The sequence below is a fragment of the Tubulanus polymorphus genome, chromosome 10 (assembly GCF_964204645.1).
Source record: "Tubulanus polymorphus chromosome 10, tnTubPoly1.2, whole genome shotgun sequence".
NCBI classification, from domain to species: domain Eukaryota; kingdom Metazoa; phylum Nemertea; class Palaeonemertea; order Tubulaniformes; family Tubulanidae; genus Tubulanus; species Tubulanus polymorphus.
The window spans coordinates 3,350,679-3,369,740 of record NC_134034.1 but is presented as its reverse complement, the minus strand read 5'-3'; the positions used below and the strand labels follow the sequence as shown (position 1 = coordinate 3,369,740).

Here is a 19,062-nt window from a genome sequence, read left to right as displayed (position 1 = left end):
CAAACACACACACACACAAACGAAGTCTTCATTCAACGTTCTAACCTCAACGACTACCTTTTAATCGCAATACGCGCTTTTATATCTCGAACGTTATTATCCGGGCATTTCGCGAAGAAAAACAAAATACTATATACTCTTCCTAGACCCGGAGAGGCGTGCGCGGACTCCATCGATAGCGTGGATACACGTAGGCTCGCGATATTACATCGTTTACGCTACAGGGTAAAAACACAGACTACTTTACAACAACAGCAACAACGATAACGACGATGACAACATCGGTTTAGGAAGAATATACAATATTTTTGTCTCCTTTTTTTCTTAAAACATGGCACTAGAATTTTTCTTCTCGTTATTTCGCTAGCACATTTTTCTCTATATCCCGATTTCGAGAACCGTTCCCGACGCGTTTTAGTTAGTTTTATAGACAACACTAAATGTTTCAATTCAAGTTCTACGTCGGGGTTACCAAACACGATTACGTAGACGAGATATCGAGTGGAAACGACGGTTCAGAAATAATAAAAGTTTTCAAAAAGGGGCGAAATTATTTTTTTAACGAGAATCAACGACTTTTAAAACACATCAGACCCGCTTTTCGAGAAACGGATCCTGATCAATTCTGATACATTCAGCACAGGTTTTATTGTAATTTTTTTTTAACGAAAAACGTAGAAGTCGAAAAATGGCCGTTAACCCTTCACTGTCCACAAGCGACAAGAATACAGAATTTTTCTTGACATTCAAATGATAATCGATACATTTCAGATATGCAAGTTTTTGTTTACAGTTTTAAGGTTTAGAGCAAAAAATGGCGGCGTACAACGAAAAAAGGGAACGCGCACTTACGAACGAGTCTCTCTCTCTCTCGAGAAAAAATGCCGTCAAACTAACGTCGCCCGCAACAAGGAAAATTTTTTTAACCGAATTTAGATTTGTTTTTTTTTTAAGATTTCGGAGGAAAAAACAAGAGCAGAAAAAAGTAAACGACATTGGAATGGAACGACGACGACGCGTTAAAACTGAATTCGTCGAGGAAAAAAAAAAGAAAAGAAAGAAATACACGTGGAACTAAGATTTCGCGATGAACGGATTTCCGTCGCGGCGCGGGTCGATTTTACGCCTTGACGAACTTCATCAGGCCGTCGGTGCTCATCGACTTCGGGCGTTCGATCGGGAAGCCGAGCGCGCGACTCCAGATCAACGACGACAGGCAGCCGAGCGCGCGCGACACGCCGAACAGCACCGTGTAGTAGTTCATCTCGGTCATTCCGTAATACTGAAAAAAAATAAACAGGAAGAATCGTATTACAAAATGCGGCGAAAACTTCGCTCTCGAGTCGCATCGATGGAAAAATGTGTGTCAGACTTGAGCGATGTCCGCGTTGGATGTTTATGTACAGCGGAACCTCGTTACGACGAACTTTACGGGACCGGGAAATTATCGAAGGATGTCTTTATGTCTGGTATTTGCAGTTCGTTTTCGATTAAAAATATCTCGGGTGAAGTATTGAACACAGAGTATGACGCGACTGAAAATGACTAATGTCCGGTATTGATAGTTCATTTTCTGATTAAAATGAAATGTTGATGATCAGTGTTTGTAAGTGTACTAAAAATGTCAAATATCGTTTTTTAAGTACATTTGATGATGTCGATAGGGGATAGATGAATACTTTCACCCGCTCAAATGACCTCAGCAGGTGATTTGATGATGTCATAAGGGGATAGATGAATACTTTCATCATATCGCACGAACTAATTTGATGATGTCATAGGGGGATTGATGTCGTAAGGGGATTGATGAATACTTTCACCCGTTCAAATGACCTCAGCAGGTGATTTGATGATGTCATAAGGGGATAGATACTTTCACCATATCGCACGAACTAATTTGATGATGTCATAACGGGATCGATGAAAACTTTCGACCCATTCACATGAAATCAGCAGGTGATTTGATGATGTCATAAGGGGATAGATGAATACTTTCACCATATCGCACGAACTAATTTGATGATGTCACAAGGGGATCGATGAAAACTTTCGACCCATTCGCATGAAATCAGCAGGTGATTTGATGATGTCATAAGGGGATAGATGAATACTTTCACCATATCGCACGAACTAATTTGATGATGTCATAAGGGGATTAATGAATACTTTCACCCATTCGCATGACCCCAACAGGTGATTTGATGATGTCATAAGGGGACGGATGAATACTTTGGTTATTAGTTCTCGGTGGCTTCTGATCCCTCTGAAATTGCGGAGAGCTCCGCGGAATACTCACGGTAAGTAGAACGCCGCTGTGGGCGTCGACGTTCGGCCACGGATTCTTCGCTTTGCCGTGTTCGGTGAGGATGGTCGGCGCGTGTTTGTAGATCGTCGACACGAGCTTGAACATCGGGTCGTCGGGCAGGTGCTTCAGGGCGAACTCGCGTTGACACGTGTACCGCGGGTCGGTCTTACGCAACACGGCGTGCCCGTAGCCCGGCACTACCTGCAGTAACGAGATTAAAACATCGAATTATCGATAAAAGTATCGATTATCGATTTTTTTACGATTATCGATGATGTTGCAGCACCATTCTCATAACTCTGGCAGTATAAAGGATTCCACTTCCGAGTTGTGATCCACTAGGTGTCGTTAGTGTGCAGTAGGACATCAACTACTGCTGTGGTAATAGATTAATAATGGACTTACTCATTTCTCATTGAATTGCATATTGATTAGGAAAATGTGGTCAATAACATTATCTGAATTCCCATCTGAGTTTTCAGGTTTTTTGTGAAATTTGTCAAAGTTTTCACTGTTATCTTCTAGATTTAGAGTGTTCGAGGATTTCCAGGCCACTCTGAGTTAGGTTCCACCAAGTGTCACTAGAGTTCCAACAACAACTGCTGTGGCAATAGAGGATTCAACTTGTGAAAAGTGAGGATCCACCAGGTGACGCTAGCGTGATTTGGTTTATGCATGTGCCGAAAATTCTGACATATCCAATGTTTTTGAAGAACAAGCTTCATTTAGCGAGGAGTCTTACAACACCCAAAAACACCCTACAGCCCCAATGAGCCACGACCCGAGGTATAACTGCATACTGAATCGCTACTAACCTGTCCACTCTTCAGGGTCTTCCAGATGAATTCTTTCATCGTCTCATCGGTGACTTCGCCGACTAGCCCTTTAACCTTCATCAACCAAACTAACACCTCCTAAAGAACCCGAACAAAAAAGAAACAAATATTACAACATACTTGTTACAAATGTACATGTATACACTAAAGTGGAAATAGAAAATTACAATTGGAGCTTGTGAGGATCCAACAGGTGTCGCTAGTGTGCATTAGGACATAAATTACTGCAGCAAAGGATGGTTCAACTTATGGCAAGTTAGGATCCACCAGATGTCTCTTGTGTGCAGTAGGACATCAACAAATGTTGCAATAGAAGATTCCACTAGTGGCAAATGAGGATCAACTAGGTGTCGCCAGTGTGCTGTAGGACATCAACTACTGTGGCAATAGAGTATTCCACTAGTGGCAAATGAGGATCCACCAGGTGTCACTAATATGCAATAGAACATCAACTACTGCGACAATAGAGGATCCAACTAGTGGATCCGAGACGATTAAAGCTTAACCTCATAAAAATCCAACGAGTAAAAGATTTGACCTACCTGATTGGCTAATCCGTGAAGTGGTCCGGCTAAACCGTTCATACCGGCAGCGAATGATAAATACGGGTCAGACAATGCGGAGCCCACCAGGTGGCAGGTGTGTGCGCTGACGTTACCTCCCTCGTGATCGCTGCAATTAGAAATTGTTATCTCAATAGCAGCGTGGCAATCGGAAAATGAATTCACTTTCGCCTTCGGTCCGAGTCAGTTGAAAGTTGGTTATGTCAGAGTAAGGCAAGGTTATTGTAGCTCCTTTTTGAAGACTCATTCGAAGTGGACATTATTGGAACATTTGAACATCAAGAGAAGGTTGGTTGAAGCGTTGAAAATAACCAACTGTCAGGCAGACCAGTTGCGGTCATGGCTTAGATTTAAAACCAGTCTTAGAATAGACCATCTCAGTTCCATTTGACCAATCCAAGAACTCAAGACCAGCTTCATGAATAAAGAGCAATTTTAACACGAGTCATGACTCCCACAAATGGCCCTGGAGCCAGTTGCTCAACAATGTAGTTAACTAGTGGATAAGCGACGTAATGACAATTCAAAGTTCATTGTTACTATCGTATTCATCTGCCAGTTATCTATAACCAACTTTAAAGCAACTGCAGCTCCTGGCCGTTATGAAAAGCTATCTTTTGTTTTACGTACCTGTGAATGGTGAGGTAAAGCCTCATCAGTTCGGTAAACATCGGGCTGTCGTAACCGAGCATCTTGGCGAAGTTCGCCGACCAGTCGAGGTTGTCGTCGATCGCGCACACTTTACCGTCGCGGTATAAATTACGGTAGATCAACGCGGCGATCGTCGGCAGTTTCGCGATCAGATCCATGCTGTCTTCGTATGCGTACTGAAAGGTAAATCCGCCACAAGCATTTTAGTTTCAAAGTGACGACTCGACAGGTTTCCAACATAAACTGTCACGTGAGGATCCACCAGGTGTCGCTATTGTGCAGTAGGACAACAGCTACTGTCACAATTGAGGATTCCAGTCAGATGCAGTTAATTATCAAATTCGCGGCAATAGAGGATTCACTTGTGCTTGAAGATCCACCCCATGTCGCAAATTACAGTTAAGACATGAAATATTGTGGCAATTGAGAATTCTACTCATGGCAAGTGAGGATCCACCTGGTGTCGCTAGTGTGCAGTAGGGCGTTAATTACCCCATACAAGAGGATTCCACTTATGGCAAGTGAGGGTCCACCAAGTGTCGCTAGTGTGCAGTAAGGACGTTAATTACTGCATACAAGAGGATTCCACTTATGTCAAGTGCGGATCCACTAGGTGTTGCTACAAAATAGTTGGTCGATCGGCAATGGGGCAATTCTAGATCCTACCATGGCAGGGGATGGCAATTGAGGAACTCCGAGTGCTACTGTGGCAGTTGAGGAATCCTCAATCCACTGGCTGTCAAGGATGCTAGTAAAATCTATTACTACGGCAGCGATTGGGGACTCTTCCACCAGTGTTACAACAGTGGCAATCGAAGATTCCTTTAGATCTGTATATCTTTCTCAACGCGCTGCTTACCTCCCAGTACGACGCTTTCGACACTCCGTCCGAGTAGGCCTTCGCGAATTTCGATTCGGTGTTCAAGGCGGTGATCGCCGCGCTGAACTGAGACATCGGGTGCATGTTGTTCGGGAACGAGTTCAACATCTGCACGACGTGCTGCGGTATCGACGCACGCGACGCCCATTCCTGGCAAAAAAAAAGTAACAAAAGATTGAAGGATTTCCAGCAGACCGGGTGAAATAGGGAACCGACATGAGAGCGTTAACAGAAACGAGCAAAGCGAGAACATGGATTCTTCACGTGCGACTATGCTTGATTTCTAACGGACAATTGAACTGTGAATATCATAGCGTGAAGAAGCCTTGTTTTAACCCTTTCAGTGCGTATACACCGCAGTGCGGTGTACAAATCAGTGATGGATTTTGCTAGTACACTGCAGTGGTGTAATTAGTTTTTAACTCTATTGAAAGATGGCAGCACCTGTCAAACATAGTGAAATATTAGTAACTAACGGTACACGGCGCCGCGGTGTAGACGCACTATAGTGGTATTCCCGTTATTCAACACACTAGGGCGGAATTTTTCAAAATTTCTGAATCATCTCCAGCACTATAGGGTATTGGTTAGTCAGCACTGAAAGGGTTAAGGGTGAAGCTAAATGTGTTTGAAAGTCGTCACTCTTTGGGCACAGTCAGTATCGACATGTTTCCTACAGATTGGTTACTCCAGAACTTTAGGTCGTTTTATAGGGTTCTTCTTAGGGAATGTTTACCTAAATTTTAGGGGTCAATTATCCAAGCCGAGTGCTTATCTATTGTGTCTGATCCAATTTGAATCAAATTTAGACCGGTCTAATTAATTTTGTGTGAACGCACCTTTTTAATCTGACCTAAATGATGTGAATAGTTCGTAAACGAGTTTAATCAAGTAGTTAAAGAGTGAAAATGTGGATGAAATGAAAGCAGATCATTGCATAGATGGACAATGTCCGATGACCGGCTAGCTGAAATAGGGAACTGATGGTAGGGGGTTAACACTACTATACCTGCGAAACGAGTTTCACTTGTTCGTCGGTTGGCACTTTGCCAGTACACAGTAGCCAGAACAGACCTTCGGGGAGCGGCTCGGCGCCGTCAGCCGCTTTCGGCAGAAGCTGCTGACACTCGGGGATGCTGTAGCCGCGGAAACGGATGCCCTCTTCGGGATCGAGGACCGACGTCTCGCAGACGAGACCTTTCATTCCCCGCATGCCGCCGTACGTCTGAAAAATACCAAATTCATACCGTAATACATCTAAAAATACATACATCTTACCGTAATACATCTAAAAATACAAACATCTTACCGCAATACATCTAAAAATATCAAAATTGTACCCTAATAATACATCTAAGAATACAGATATCGTACCGTAGTACATCTAAAACAATAGACAGTCTACCATGATACATCTAGATAAAACATACACGCTGTTCTGTAATACGTCTAACATTACGAAGACTGTAAAATGATACCTCACTGTATAGTGTCTTAAATATTTATGATACAGCTTTTGTGTTGTCATTGTGGCAAGAAGTGAGGATCCACCAGGTATCACTAGTTGGAGATTAACTAGTGCAATTAAGGACTCTACACTTCTGGCAAGTGAGGATCCACAAGGTGTCACTAGTGTGCAGTAGGACATCAACTATGCTGCAACAGAGGACTCCACTAATGGCAAGCAGGGAAGTGTAAAGACTACTGCAGCAATAGTGCACTCCACTTCTGGCAAGTGAGGATCCACCAGTGGTTACTAGTGTGCAGGAGGACAATTCTATTTTCACATCAGTTACTCCTGTGAAAATAGAAGATTCCACTTGTGGCAAGTGAGGATGCTCTGCAGGGTCTACAATACAGTAATGAATTATTAACTGACGTATACGTACCATATCGACGGTGATGTCACCGATCTTCGTACCTCCATGCTTCGCTCGAAATTCTTTCACCTTCTTCTGGTGATCGGGTATCAGGTTGCTCAGCTCACCTTTCAGGCCCTGTCAGAAAAAAAGGAGACAAAGCATTGGAAAGACATGTGATAGAATAATTCTATCGCCAACAACGGTTCACAGATTCGGATCTGGCGGCGGAGTTCCTCGTCTGATTTATTCTTTTCTGGTCTCTCTCTTCTGCCCTTTAACCCTTTCAGTGCGTCTACACCGCTGTGCGGTGTATAAATCAGTGATGGATTTTGCTAGTACACCGCACTGCGGTGTGTTGATTTAATTAGTAATTACTTATTATTTCTCTTGAAAGATGGCAGCACCTGTCAAACATAGTGAAATATTAGTAAGTAACGATACACTGCGCTGCGGTGTAGACGCACTATAATGCTATTCCCGTTATTCAACACACTAGGGTGGAATTTTTCAGAATTTTCAAATAATCTTCAGCACTATAGGGTATTAATTAGCCAACACTGAAAGGGTTAATATTGAAAAAGAAATCTAGGGCCTGCTTAACCCGAGCTACGCTCATTTGGCTGAAGGGAAAGAAGAGACTTGCTAATTAAACAACACGAATGGAACTTGGGTTGAGGGGAAGAGGTTACCTCCTTGAACCTTAATGAAATATGCCCTGCTCAACGGGTTTGGGAAAAAGAAACCTCAAAGCTGCTGCTTACTACATCTTGAATGACACTCAGCGGGTTGGAAAAAATCCTTTTTGTCTAGCTTCAAATGAATCAAGCATAATATACATGGCAGCCACTTTTAAATTATATGACCAAACAATATTGAGTAAAACTTCAACAAAAAAAAATATTTGCTCTTCAATGAAAGTTCGTGCTAGGACACATAAGTCAAACGTTAAAACAGATCAAACAGCGTTTAAGTCAGTTTGTACTTTGTACTTTCTCATTTCTTAAAGTATGACCGACATAAGCCGAGCGAAAAAATACCTCTAGATAAAAAGTAACATGGTATTCATTGTTTGAGGACGCGTTCAACTCTTTACAGTTTTATCACATATCGGAAAACATCTTTCGTGCGAGTCAGTTGAAAGTAATTATTCAATATCAAAGCTCATTTTATTAATCATCAGAAAACTTGTTTTCATTTCAATATCGAATGACAATAAGTTAAACTACGTGAACGAGGGCTGTGGGCAACAAATTGGATTCCAGATAAGCGAACTCGAAACCGGTCTATGAATACTAACAAAAATACATAAAGAGCACTCTTTATGTATTTTCTATACAAAGTATCAGCACCTTGGGAAAAAAGATATTAATACACAAGTGGCCTCTTTATAATAAAGAGGCCAAGACTGTTTGAACCACGCGTTTTACAGCCGTAAGCCTTTAGCAATGAGCTCTGTACGAAACTTTTGGCGCTCGAAAATACACATTTTTTGGTGGATTGCGCCCGAATCAGACATGTCGTAATTACAGCTCTGACATCATGATTTGTCAAACAATAACTGACGGATGACTAATCACTTGGCCATTCCATGCACTAGGACACTTGACGCGGCGAAGTGATGCGCGCTAGGCTGTTGATTAAATTTTATCAAATCACAATTTTTCAAATGACTATCTAGTCATCTGCAAGTGACTATATCTAGTAACGAGGAGTTCTAGAACTTCTCGGCACATATTGACATATTTCTTTGGAACATAGTTTGAGAAACAATTTTAATAGTTAAATCAAACACGTTTGTTTCTGCGTTTCTGTTAATTCCCTGTTTTGTGTGCGAGTTGGGCTTAAACTAGCTCAATTTCTTTATTGGTCCCAAATGTTCCAGAGGGGTATTTTGTACAAATTTCCACTATGTAATTGTACATATTTCCACTACATAATGAGTGTACTTAAGTGCATAATGGCAACTCCTGCTTAATGTGAACCCGCGACCTTATTTACGGCAGGTCACAAAAGATTAGACAAGGACTAAGCGTTGATAACGACACTTAAAGTCCATGTCTTTGATCCCGCAACAGGAGGGCACAATATATCTATGCAAACTATATAATACTTGTACTGACCGCGACGGTCATTTCAAAACTGACCGAACACGTTTTAAGAGGCCTAATAAAGTCTTCAGGTTCTCACAAGACTACTTATGAATGCTCACTTCTCAGTCACATCCATGGGGCTGCCGACCTCTCTAAGATGTACTATCAGTTATAAATGGAATTTCTTTTTAGTAACATTTCATTGAAATATTGAAGAAATTGTTTATAGGCCTAATTAATTGTTAATCAACAGTAAGACCCTCAGTAACACCTATCATATTTCTGTTGTTCAAATTAATCAGTAATCGACGATAAGACTATAAAGAAACATCTATCATATTTCTGTTGTTCAAATTAATCGGTAATCACCAGTAAGACACTCAGTAACACCTTTCATATTTCTGTTCAAATCAATCACGTTACAACAAAAGTAAATACTGAAAATCAGAGACAGTTGGCAGCCCTGCGATACACCAGGTGCGAGAATCCCACCAAGAACGTGAAAAGCGAATTCACTCGCGGAAAGCCCTAATCAATTACAATTTGTAAAAGATCTCTCCTCGACCCTAAGACTGGGAATATTTCAAACATCATCCAGAATGAAATCAGTTTAGAATTGATTTACAAATTTTACACAAATTATACAAATTGCTAACGGGTCACCAGATGTCAGTTAAGCCAGTAACTTACAATACAAGTTAGTTAAAATCATAATCAGGGTTGCCACTTTTATCTGATTTTGTTATATCCATTACTTTTCCCTGAACACCGAATTCCATGACCCAAGTTGTCTCAACTACGGAAGGCCTATATTTCATTCTGAATTTTTAGCCAGCAATGAAAAGGCATGCAATGCATTTTAGACGTGCATAAAAAACAGTTTTCCCCGACTTTTCCATGATTTTGATATTTTTCCATAAAATTTCCTGAATATATTATGATTTTTGAAACGAAAATCAAAGTCCCTGATTTTCCCAGAGTTGCCACTTATGTGAAGCTAAAAATCCGGAAAATAAGTCGGGGGTCTGAAATTAGAACGCCAGGAGATGCGTTCTGGCGCAATACGCGTTATAGGCCTCACTTTCATTACCGCATATAGATCATTTTTAGCGATTGGTTCCGTCAAATACACCTCATACATAAACCAGAGCCAAAAACAAACGAAGCGTCAGTCGATTTCGATAGTCGCGTCATCTTGGTTTATTCGTGTACTGCGGGGTTGTTGCCACTACGTGGCAGCACAATAAGGCTTTTTCAAACCCTCTACAGAGCCGTCACGTTTTGATGTTTAGGGTCGAATCCCGAATTGATTTTATTTTTTTCGCGCTGTTTTCTTTTGTAGTTATTTGACTTCTCCCGAAAATCCGGAAATGAAATTGTTTTTTTTTTAAATCCGGAATACCGGAGAAATCCGGAGAAGTGGCAACTCTGAATTCCACACGAGTGGCCACCCTGATAACTCTTTTACGTTTCACTTTATCTGGACTGGTTACCTTAAAGCAAATGGCTCAAGTCGACCTGAATCTAACGTTTACCCGCAAGTTACCGGCCCCGAATTATACCCTTTTAACCGCCAGACCCTCGCTCTCGATGCCCCATTTCAGCTTCAGCCAATTTTAGGCTAGTCGGTCGAACGATATCCGAGTCAACTGGATCTATCCCGAGGCCCAGTCGAAACCGTCGCGACTGAGGAGATAATCAGCTTTAATTCCTTTAAGACCTTCGGGGCCAGTTCCACAAAAAGGCAAAACGAGGCGCGGTGAAGAATACCGGTGTCAGGACAATTGCCCCCCCCCCAAATTAAATCTTTTTAATCTTAAAGTAACACAGATATTTACATCAAATTAAATTAGACAAAGTGAACTAATTCTAGCTATTTACTCTAGGACTGCTTTAAAGTTTTTGATTGGCTAAAATAACACTAAAACTAATTCCAATAAATCAGCCAACGTTGACTAATGCACTAATAAGTGGACTGATTAAGTTTCCTTTAATTTGGTAAGTTAGGCCTAATCATAATTACACAAGGACTGATTTAAAGCTTTTGATCTGCACACAACATCAGTAATTCTATATCTCATAAATCTATATTCAATAATATACAAATGAATTTCTAAGTTTAGTATTTAGGTGACGTTAATCCAAATCAAAAAGGATTTTATTCGGGGGGGGGGGGGGGGGGGGGGTGTCAATTGTTTTAGAATCGAAGAATACCGCCGAAGAACGGAATACTTACGCAAGTATCAGAGCTGATATATCTGGACGCTGCGGTTATCGCTGGTAACAACACCTGCAGAAAACAAAAATGACTCAATTAACTCTAATCATTAGGGCCCGGTTTTATTGACTGGTATTAACTTTAACCCGGGGTTAACTCAATTCATTTTCAATCGAGTTAGCCCCCGGGTTAAAGATAATACTTGGGCTGGTTTTATTGACTGGTATTATCTTTAACCCGGGGCTTACTCAATTCATTTTCAATCGAGTTAGCCCCCGGGTTAAAGATAATACTTGGGCTGGTTTTATTGACTGGTATTAACTTTAACCCGGGCTAAGAATTCATTTTCAATCCAGTTAGCCCCCGGGTAGCCTAAAAGATTAAACCAGTCTATAATACAGGGCCCAGGTTTTTGGTGTATCAAACTGAATAAATATCTTTAAGCCTATGTCAAAAATAACTAAAATCACTAGATCCATCGAGCTAAATTTCTACCATCCTCCCTTGGCAGGGATTCGAACCTGATGACATCGCTACACTCAGCCATAGCACGAACCCCTGCCACACTAGACCGGGTGCGCAGGTACATGTGCATCTTTGCGGCATGAAAACTTGCAGCACCAATCAGATTGCTCGTTGTATAATCGCTGAGGTAGATTTCACGGAAGAACTATAAACGGGAAAACCCGGGCTAAAATATAACGGCATATCTGATTGGCTGGTAATGACATCATCTAACCTGCGCACTCGGTCTAGTTCGTACCGTGGCAATCTCGATGCCATCAGGTTCGAATCCCTGGCGGGGAGAATGAATTTCTACTTCCCTCTGCCTCTACAAAACAAGACAAGGAACTAATGTCTATTTCAACCTGACTTGAGAGCATAAAGGGTGGCCTAGCTCAGTCAGTTTTGGTAGTACATACCTGATAATAGTCTTATCAGGACCAGAATGCATTGGTAGTCGACCTAAATCATCATTTTTTAATCCATTTCAAACTGTATTGAAGAATATCCAAAAAATCTGCATTGAGAGGGGTTCCTGAGAGAAAAGAGACTCCATGATGTGAAAGTTTAACAATATGTCTCCATGCCTACCAACTGAAATTTTATACGTAGGCATAGAAACATATTGTTAAACTTTCAAATCATGGAGTCACGTCTCTTCATTTAACCCCTTTCAGTGAAGAATTTTTGGATATCCTTCAACAGAGTTTCAAATGGATTAAAAAATGATGATTTAGGTCGACTGCCAGTCCTTTCTGGTCCTATTAAGACGGGTATGTACTACCAAAAATTAGTGAGCTAGGCCACCCGGAATGCTCTCAAGTCAGGTTGAAATAGACTTATTGGAAGGAAGGACAAGAAGGTCATAGGAAATTTACAAACGCACAGCAAGCAAAAATGTCGCCAATTTGAAAATGTTTTTCAATGTTCGGGTTTGAATTGGTCGCAACGTCAAACATAAGACTCTGATTTCAACGATTTTAAATGAGCAATGATCGTTTTAACTTGACCCGCATAATGAATGTGACCGTGACGGATGAGAACGAGTACTTCCAAGCCGGCAGCGGTCAAGAGTTGCCGGCGTTCAAACGCGCTCAATTCCGTATCTGACCGTCTAAAGCCGTCCGAACGCGATAATTCGGAACCGGCGCTGTCTAGAGCGGATGTATTTACCTTGTTGGAATGGATAGTTTGGTTGGTAATTGCTCTGAACAGTGCCATTCTGTCGCAGTTTAGCGCACGGGACTCGCCGACTGTGTACCGGAAGGAGGATCTGTTGGGTTCGACTGGTTGCCGCGCTCTTATCTTCGATCTGAAGTATTGGCGGACAGCACCCGCGCGGAGACCCGCGACGCCGCGTCGAACCATAACTCATCAAAGGCTCCGATTAAAATGCAAACCTCACATGCTGCGTAGCGAAAAGGCGTATTTCCACTCGTGTATTTGTACGCGAAAATCTTTTTTCAACAGCCAATCTTGAGTGAATTATGCCATTTAGAACCTCTGTAATATCTATATATATTCAAATACTGATTCTATTTTTCAATAAATGCTGATGTGTGAATCTTTGTGCCGGACCGGGCCCGCGAAGGGGTTGTCCAATGCTGTGTACGTATTAGAAAGGGATCGAAATTGCAAAGCTGCATGAAAAAGTTCACCCTTTCTCAATCAACAAGGGGTTCACGTCTCGATTTATTGCCCTATCAGGCCCTGATTGCCTTTGAATACCGACCGGCCCGCGAAACAGCGGTTACTTAGTTATACTGGCCTTTATCAACCTAACTCACCACCATCAAATGGAAGAAAACAATGCGACCCTCTAGTCCAGAAAAATGTCTGGTTCCCACTTCGAACTACTATCGACGCAAAACATTTTTTAAATAATTTAAAGTATTCATTTTTATTTCATTAAATATTGCAACTCAGCCACTTTTGCAAACATCTATACAAAATATTCTCCAAGCCACAACTACAGATTATTATGGTATCAATAAATATGTGTATCACAATTATAAAAGAAACACGGCTGCCTGGTGAAAATCTTTGAACAAACTTTAATATTTTTATTCATGTTCAATGAAAATCCATATTTTCCCAGAATATACTGCATAGTGTTGCCACGCAAACGATTTGTCATATCTAATTGCATTTTCATTTTCTTCCTCGTCGAAGTCGTCTGCCTCAGATTCTGTTGTTGTTTCCTGATCAGAATCTGATCCGACCTCTGAATCTGCGACGACCTTCTTAGCGTCGGTATTCACTACATCCGTCTCAGAATCGGTCTTAACCTCATTTTTCTGCTCGTCGGTCTCGGAGTCGGTCATCACATCACCAGTCGCAGAAACCGTCTTTGCGTCAGTCAGCTCCACCTCTTCCTCACAGTCGTCTGTAGTCACCTTCTTTGTCTCCTCCTCAGTTTCAGAAACCATCTTCACCTCCTTCTCCGATCGATCTTCGAGCCGATGAGCGCTCTTCACGTGGCGAGTCAGCGAAGCCTTTTGCGAGAAATTTTTCAAACAGAACGTACACCAAAATCTCCGCGCGGCGCCCTCTTTAAGGTGTTCCCGAAACATGTGTGCGGTCAGATCCTCTTTGCTACCGAACGATTTCTCGCACATTTTACAATCGGACACGTCGCCCGCAGTATGAATTGCGAGCATGTGCGTATTCAAATAGCTCTCTCGCGCGAAGCTCTGCCGACAGATTTCGCATTCATGGGGCCACACTCGTTTATGCACGTTCTCCACGTGTCTCGTCATATCCGCTTTTAGTCCGAAATGCTTCCGACAGATGGCGCACTGGTGCGGCCTTAATTTCAAATGGACTGCCGACGTGTGCTTGTTTAACTCGCCTTTCGAATTGAACGTTTTGTCGCAGCGGTCGCACTTGAACGGACGCGCGCCGTCGTGTACGCGCTTTACGTGTTTCTTCAGCGTTAATTTCAGCGAGAAATTCTTCTCGCAAATCTCGCACCGGTACGGCTTCGCCCCCTGGTGGACGGCCGAAACGTGCCGATTCAAATTACTCCTTTCTCCGAACGTCTGGCGGCAGATTTTACACGCGTACGGCCGAGCGCCTTCGTGTACGATCTCGATATGCGTCCTCAAATACGATTTAACTATGAAACGTTTCAGACAGATGGCGCACTGGTGCGGCTTTAATTTCGGGTGAACGCCAAACGTGTGGTTACTCAAGTTATTTTTTGTACTGTACGTTTTATCGCGGTGATCGCATTTAAACGGACGCCGACTGCCGTTCGACTGCGCGAGTATCTCCTGCCGCGGTACGCCACTGATCGAACTGGTACTCTCTTCCGCCTCGCACTGTTTCGCCCCCTGGTGGACGGAAATCGCGAGCCGTTCTAGACTACTCGTCGGTTCGAATTTCCGCTGACCGTTTTCGCTCGGTCGATCGCGACTGTGCATAATCTGCGCGTGCCTTTTCAACGACGATTCATACGCGAAACTTCTCTGACAGATGGCACACCGGTGCGGCTTCAATTTCAAATGAACCGCCGACGTGTGCTTGTCCAAATCATTTTTGTGACGGAAAATTTTATCACAGTGATAACATTTCGAAATACCAACGCCGTCGTGAGCGTTGATTACGTGAATCTTCAGGTTTTTCTTCGATTTGAAACTCTTTTCGCAAATATCGCACTCGTGCGTTGTCACTACCTTGTGGATGGATTCCATGTGCCGATCTAGACTGCTTTTAAATCCGAACATCCGCTGACAGGTTTCGCATCTATGCGGCCGGTCGCCTCTGTGCACGACCTTCAAATGCCTTTTCAACGACGGTTCCGCCGCGAAACGTTTCTCGCAGATGGCGCACCGGTGCGGTTTCAATTTTAAATGAACGGCCGACGCGTGCTTATTCAGGTTTCGTTTTGAACTAAACGTTTGATCGCAGCGGTCACATTTAAACGGACGCGCGCCGTTGTGTACGCTCCTTACGTGGTTATCCAGGGCTAATTTCCGATAGAAATTCCGTTTACAAATCTTGCACCGGTACGGCTTCGCCCCCTGGTGGACGGCCGAAACGTGTACGATCAAATTGCTCTTTTGTCCGAACGTCTGCCGACAGATTTCACACTTATGCGCGCGGACGCCTTCGTGTACGATTTTCATATGGCTTTTCAAATAGGATTTTTCGGTAAAACGCTTCCGACAGACGGCGCACTGGAGCGACTTCGAGTGTACGCGTGTCGCGTGCTTTTCTAACGTTTCTTTCGAAATGAATATTTTCGCGCAGCGATCGCATTTAAACGAACGTAGGGCGGGATGCGCGACCGATGTCCGCTGGTATGGATTGGCGTTCGAACCGAAACCCTGGTCGCCGATCTCGCGCTGCACTTTAAGATGCAGCGCGGACTCGTGCGCGTTTAACGTTTCTTCCGTACGGAAAGTTTCGTCGCAGTAAGCACATTTAAACTGATGTTCATCGGGTCGATCCACCGATACGTGCCGCTGTAGGTCTGAATCCATATACATCATTCGCCCCCTGGTGGACAGTTGATTGGCTCTGTGGTAAACTCATCGCGCTCGTACGAAAATTAGTTAATAACGGACCTAAGAAAAATAAACACAATCTCAGATAGGGCAAATAGGAACCGGTAACAACGACTGGTATTCATCAGACTAAGTCTAAGATAGAGGCATATGTGACGATATACAAACAAATCACAGGGACCTGACAAAAAAAAATTTGACCCCAGTATCCTAGGTACAAGGTTCTATATATAAAAAGACTTTTTTAAAAGTCTTTTTATATAGTATAGTCAGGTCCCTGTGACACAAATTATATACTATAGCCAGGCTCCACGTCACTGGCTCGGGCCTCGCGGTGTGTGGCCGGCGGTGAATTATGAATATTTCCTTTTTTACCTTTTCTGACTTTAGCGGTTGATGATAATGTATAACCAATAGGGCCCGACTCCATCACGTCCGGATATGAATCCGGATAATCCGGATGAAAATGTATTTTATGGCTACGGAGGAGAGGAAATAAAAATCGTTTATTGATTGCCTGAGAAATGGGTGGCTCCGAGAAGATCCAAATAAGGCATCCGTATCCAAACCAATTCAATTCAATTCCAAATTTATAGATTGTGTCCGTATAATTTACACGGGACAGACATGGCAATAAAATATAAACACAAAAAGACACTGACAAATGACAGGAGAGAAAAAAAACACATTTGAACGGTACAAACAGCTCGCTTGACTGGGGCGATCCAGTATCGCTGAACCGGACAAACTTCAACCGAGTTCACTTCGGGGAACGGTGGGTTTACTAAAGTGAGCTTGAATCCCCTTGACGGGCCGTGAAGAACCAAAGCGGGGAATATCCGTGTCGCGGCAGGAGAAGTACAAAATATCCATCTCAAGGAGGTTATTGTGAAGATCCGGCATCCCGCTTTTGCCATTTTCCAGACTTGATTAACATGTCGTTAAGAGATGGATGCCCTGCCTGATTTGGATATTCTCGTAGCTAAACGTTATAAAAATCCACGTTTTCCATAAATAAAAATCAATGGCGTTGCCATGGGAACGACTTTTTTATATCTCGAACTTTTTCATCAATTGCCGCGCCCTGCCCTTCGCTCTTCCTATAACAGTCTACATCGGATTCCCGGGTTCCGGCCCTCCTCAGTCTCAGAATCTGATTCCACATCTGAATCTGTGTCGACCTTCTCAAGAGTCAGTCTTTCATACCTGCACAGTCTGAGAAACTGTGTCACTTCATGTAACTCTCCCGCCGTCTGAGATCGTGGCCCACCTTGTTACGCCGGTCGGCAAATACACCGAGATGGAATCGGTGGCAGCAGCCACAGACAATGAAAACACAACTCGTGGCATTTCGCGATACTTTACGTATATATATATATATATATATATATATATATTCGAGTACTAAACCGTACAACAAGTCGTCATGGAATGAACAATCGACAGTACCTGGTCGTCCAGATCATATCGCGAATCAGACTGGCTAGAGTACCACCTAGCGGCCAATACACATTACAATGGGTTAAACTTTATTCGCATATAAAATTAAAAACCTTTATTTACATCTATATCTACGGAGTCCTAATGGATGAATGAAATGGTGTAATATGAATATTTCTTTTTCGTGGGAACGAAATATAGTCGTTTCGTAGATTTTTTCGACGGAATGAATTGTTTTTCATGGGAACGAAATAACCTTTTCGTTGGAAAGAAATGATTTTCGCGGGAACGAAAAGATTTTACGTAGGAACGAAAAGATTATTTCGTGGGAACGAACTATGTTTCGAGGAAAGTATAAATCTTTTCACCACGTCACTGTTGTGGAGATAGTTAGTAGTTTAGATAAATGTACGGAAGCTGGAGTTCATGGCCAGTGTTGTTATTGCCAGACAACCTGCGTTGATGCGTACGTCATACATAAACATAAATAGAAGTTATACAAGTAAACAAGTCTGGAACTGACGTATGTCTCTACGTATGTAAACCTAATATGGCGCGGCCATGAAATCTGGTGAGTGCAAAAGGGTATTTATAGATAATTGTGACGTGTGCAGATACGTCATCACCATACATGGATGGGAAAAAATGTTGTGACGTATGAATACGTCACAATCCATGAATTCCAGGCCATGTGTGGAAGAGGGCCTGCACACGTTAATAAATATAAAATAATATAAAAGGGTTTAAGAAAGCTTTAGAGAGAGGCTGGAGAGAAGAGGTTTTAGGGAGAGCTACGGGGAATGATCTTGTATACATCTGGTAAGAGAAAATAAACGAATAGATAACTTAAGAAATTGTTAAGTTACATCCGGGAGCCTAGTAAGAAAGTCAAGACCAAGGACTGTGATCCGGCCCAAGAGAGTGTCCCTCCTCGTCAACATCGTCGAGAGAAATCATTACCACAACACTATTACATATACGCGACCACAACATCACCTTCAAGACTCAGTACACATACCTCTTATTGCGCGCATACTTATATCCTAATAGCCCCCTTAATCGCACAACGCTAAACTCTTAGGCAACGTCACGTATTTATTTTCCCAGAAAAGTCAACTTTTCAAGAGTGACGGCTCGGTATCCGACGTAGGCCTAATTTTCGTATCTGTACCTAGATACTGGGATCTAACATATTTTAAACA

At 42.5% G+C, this 19,062-nt stretch overlaps 2 protein-coding genes across 4 annotated transcripts; both read right to left on the bottom strand.

Annotated features, from left to right (window-relative positions):
• Positions 1-937: 937 nt before the first annotated feature.
• LOC141911660 (citrate synthase, mitochondrial-like) lies at positions 938-13,183 on the bottom strand. The gene is made up of 10 exons (XM_074802650.1): positions 13,083-13,183; positions 11,424-11,477; positions 7,125-7,232; positions 6,245-6,460; positions 5,215-5,385; positions 4,335-4,531; positions 3,684-3,813; positions 3,121-3,219; positions 2,297-2,506; positions 938-1,282 (listed from the first exon to the last, which is right to left on the bottom strand). The coding sequence occupies exons 1-10, from the start codon at positions 13,128-13,130 to the stop codon at positions 1,121-1,123; spliced, it is 1,395 nt and encodes a 464-aa protein (XP_074658751.1). The 5' UTR covers positions 13,131-13,183; the 3' UTR covers positions 938-1,120.
• Positions 13,184-13,838: 655 nt separating this feature from the next.
• Positions 13,839-18,941, bottom strand: LOC141911996 (uncharacterized). 3 transcript variants are annotated; one of them, XM_074803146.1, is made up of 2 exons: positions 18,879-18,941; positions 13,839-16,480 (listed from the first exon to the last, which is right to left on the bottom strand). In XM_074803146.1, exon 2 carries the CDS (start codon positions 16,403-16,405, stop codon positions 13,973-13,975), a length of 2,433 nt encoding a protein of 810 aa, XP_074659247.1. In that variant the 5' UTR covers positions 16,406-16,480; positions 18,879-18,941; the 3' UTR covers positions 13,839-13,972. The 3 variants fall into 3 exon arrangements, with proteins under 3 accessions (XP_074659247.1, XP_074659245.1, XP_074659246.1); XM_074803144.1 differs by lacking the exon at positions 18,879-18,941 and adding an exon at positions 16,796-17,052; XM_074803145.1 differs by lacking the exon at positions 18,879-18,941 and adding an exon at positions 16,718-16,746.
• Between the last annotated feature and the right edge of the window lie 121 nt (positions 18,942-19,062).

Bases quoted from the DNA above. Each gene is read 5' to 3' on its own strand.
- LOC141911996 (XM_074803146.1), bottom strand. From the start codon at position 16,405: ATGATGTATATGGATTCAGACCTACAGCGGCACGTATCGGTGGATCGA.
- LOC141911660 (XM_074802650.1), bottom strand. From the start codon at position 13,130: ATGGCACTGTTCAGAGCAATTACCAACCAAACTATCCATTCCAACAAG. The intron at 7,233-11,423 runs GTAAGTATTCCG...TTTTTCTGACAG, and splicing joins ATATCAGCTCTGATACTTGC to GGCCTGAAAGGTGAGCTGAG. The intron at 4,532-5,214 runs GTAAGCAGCGCG...TTTACCTTTCAG, and splicing joins CGAAAGCGTCGTACTGGGAG to TACGCATACGAAGACAGCAT.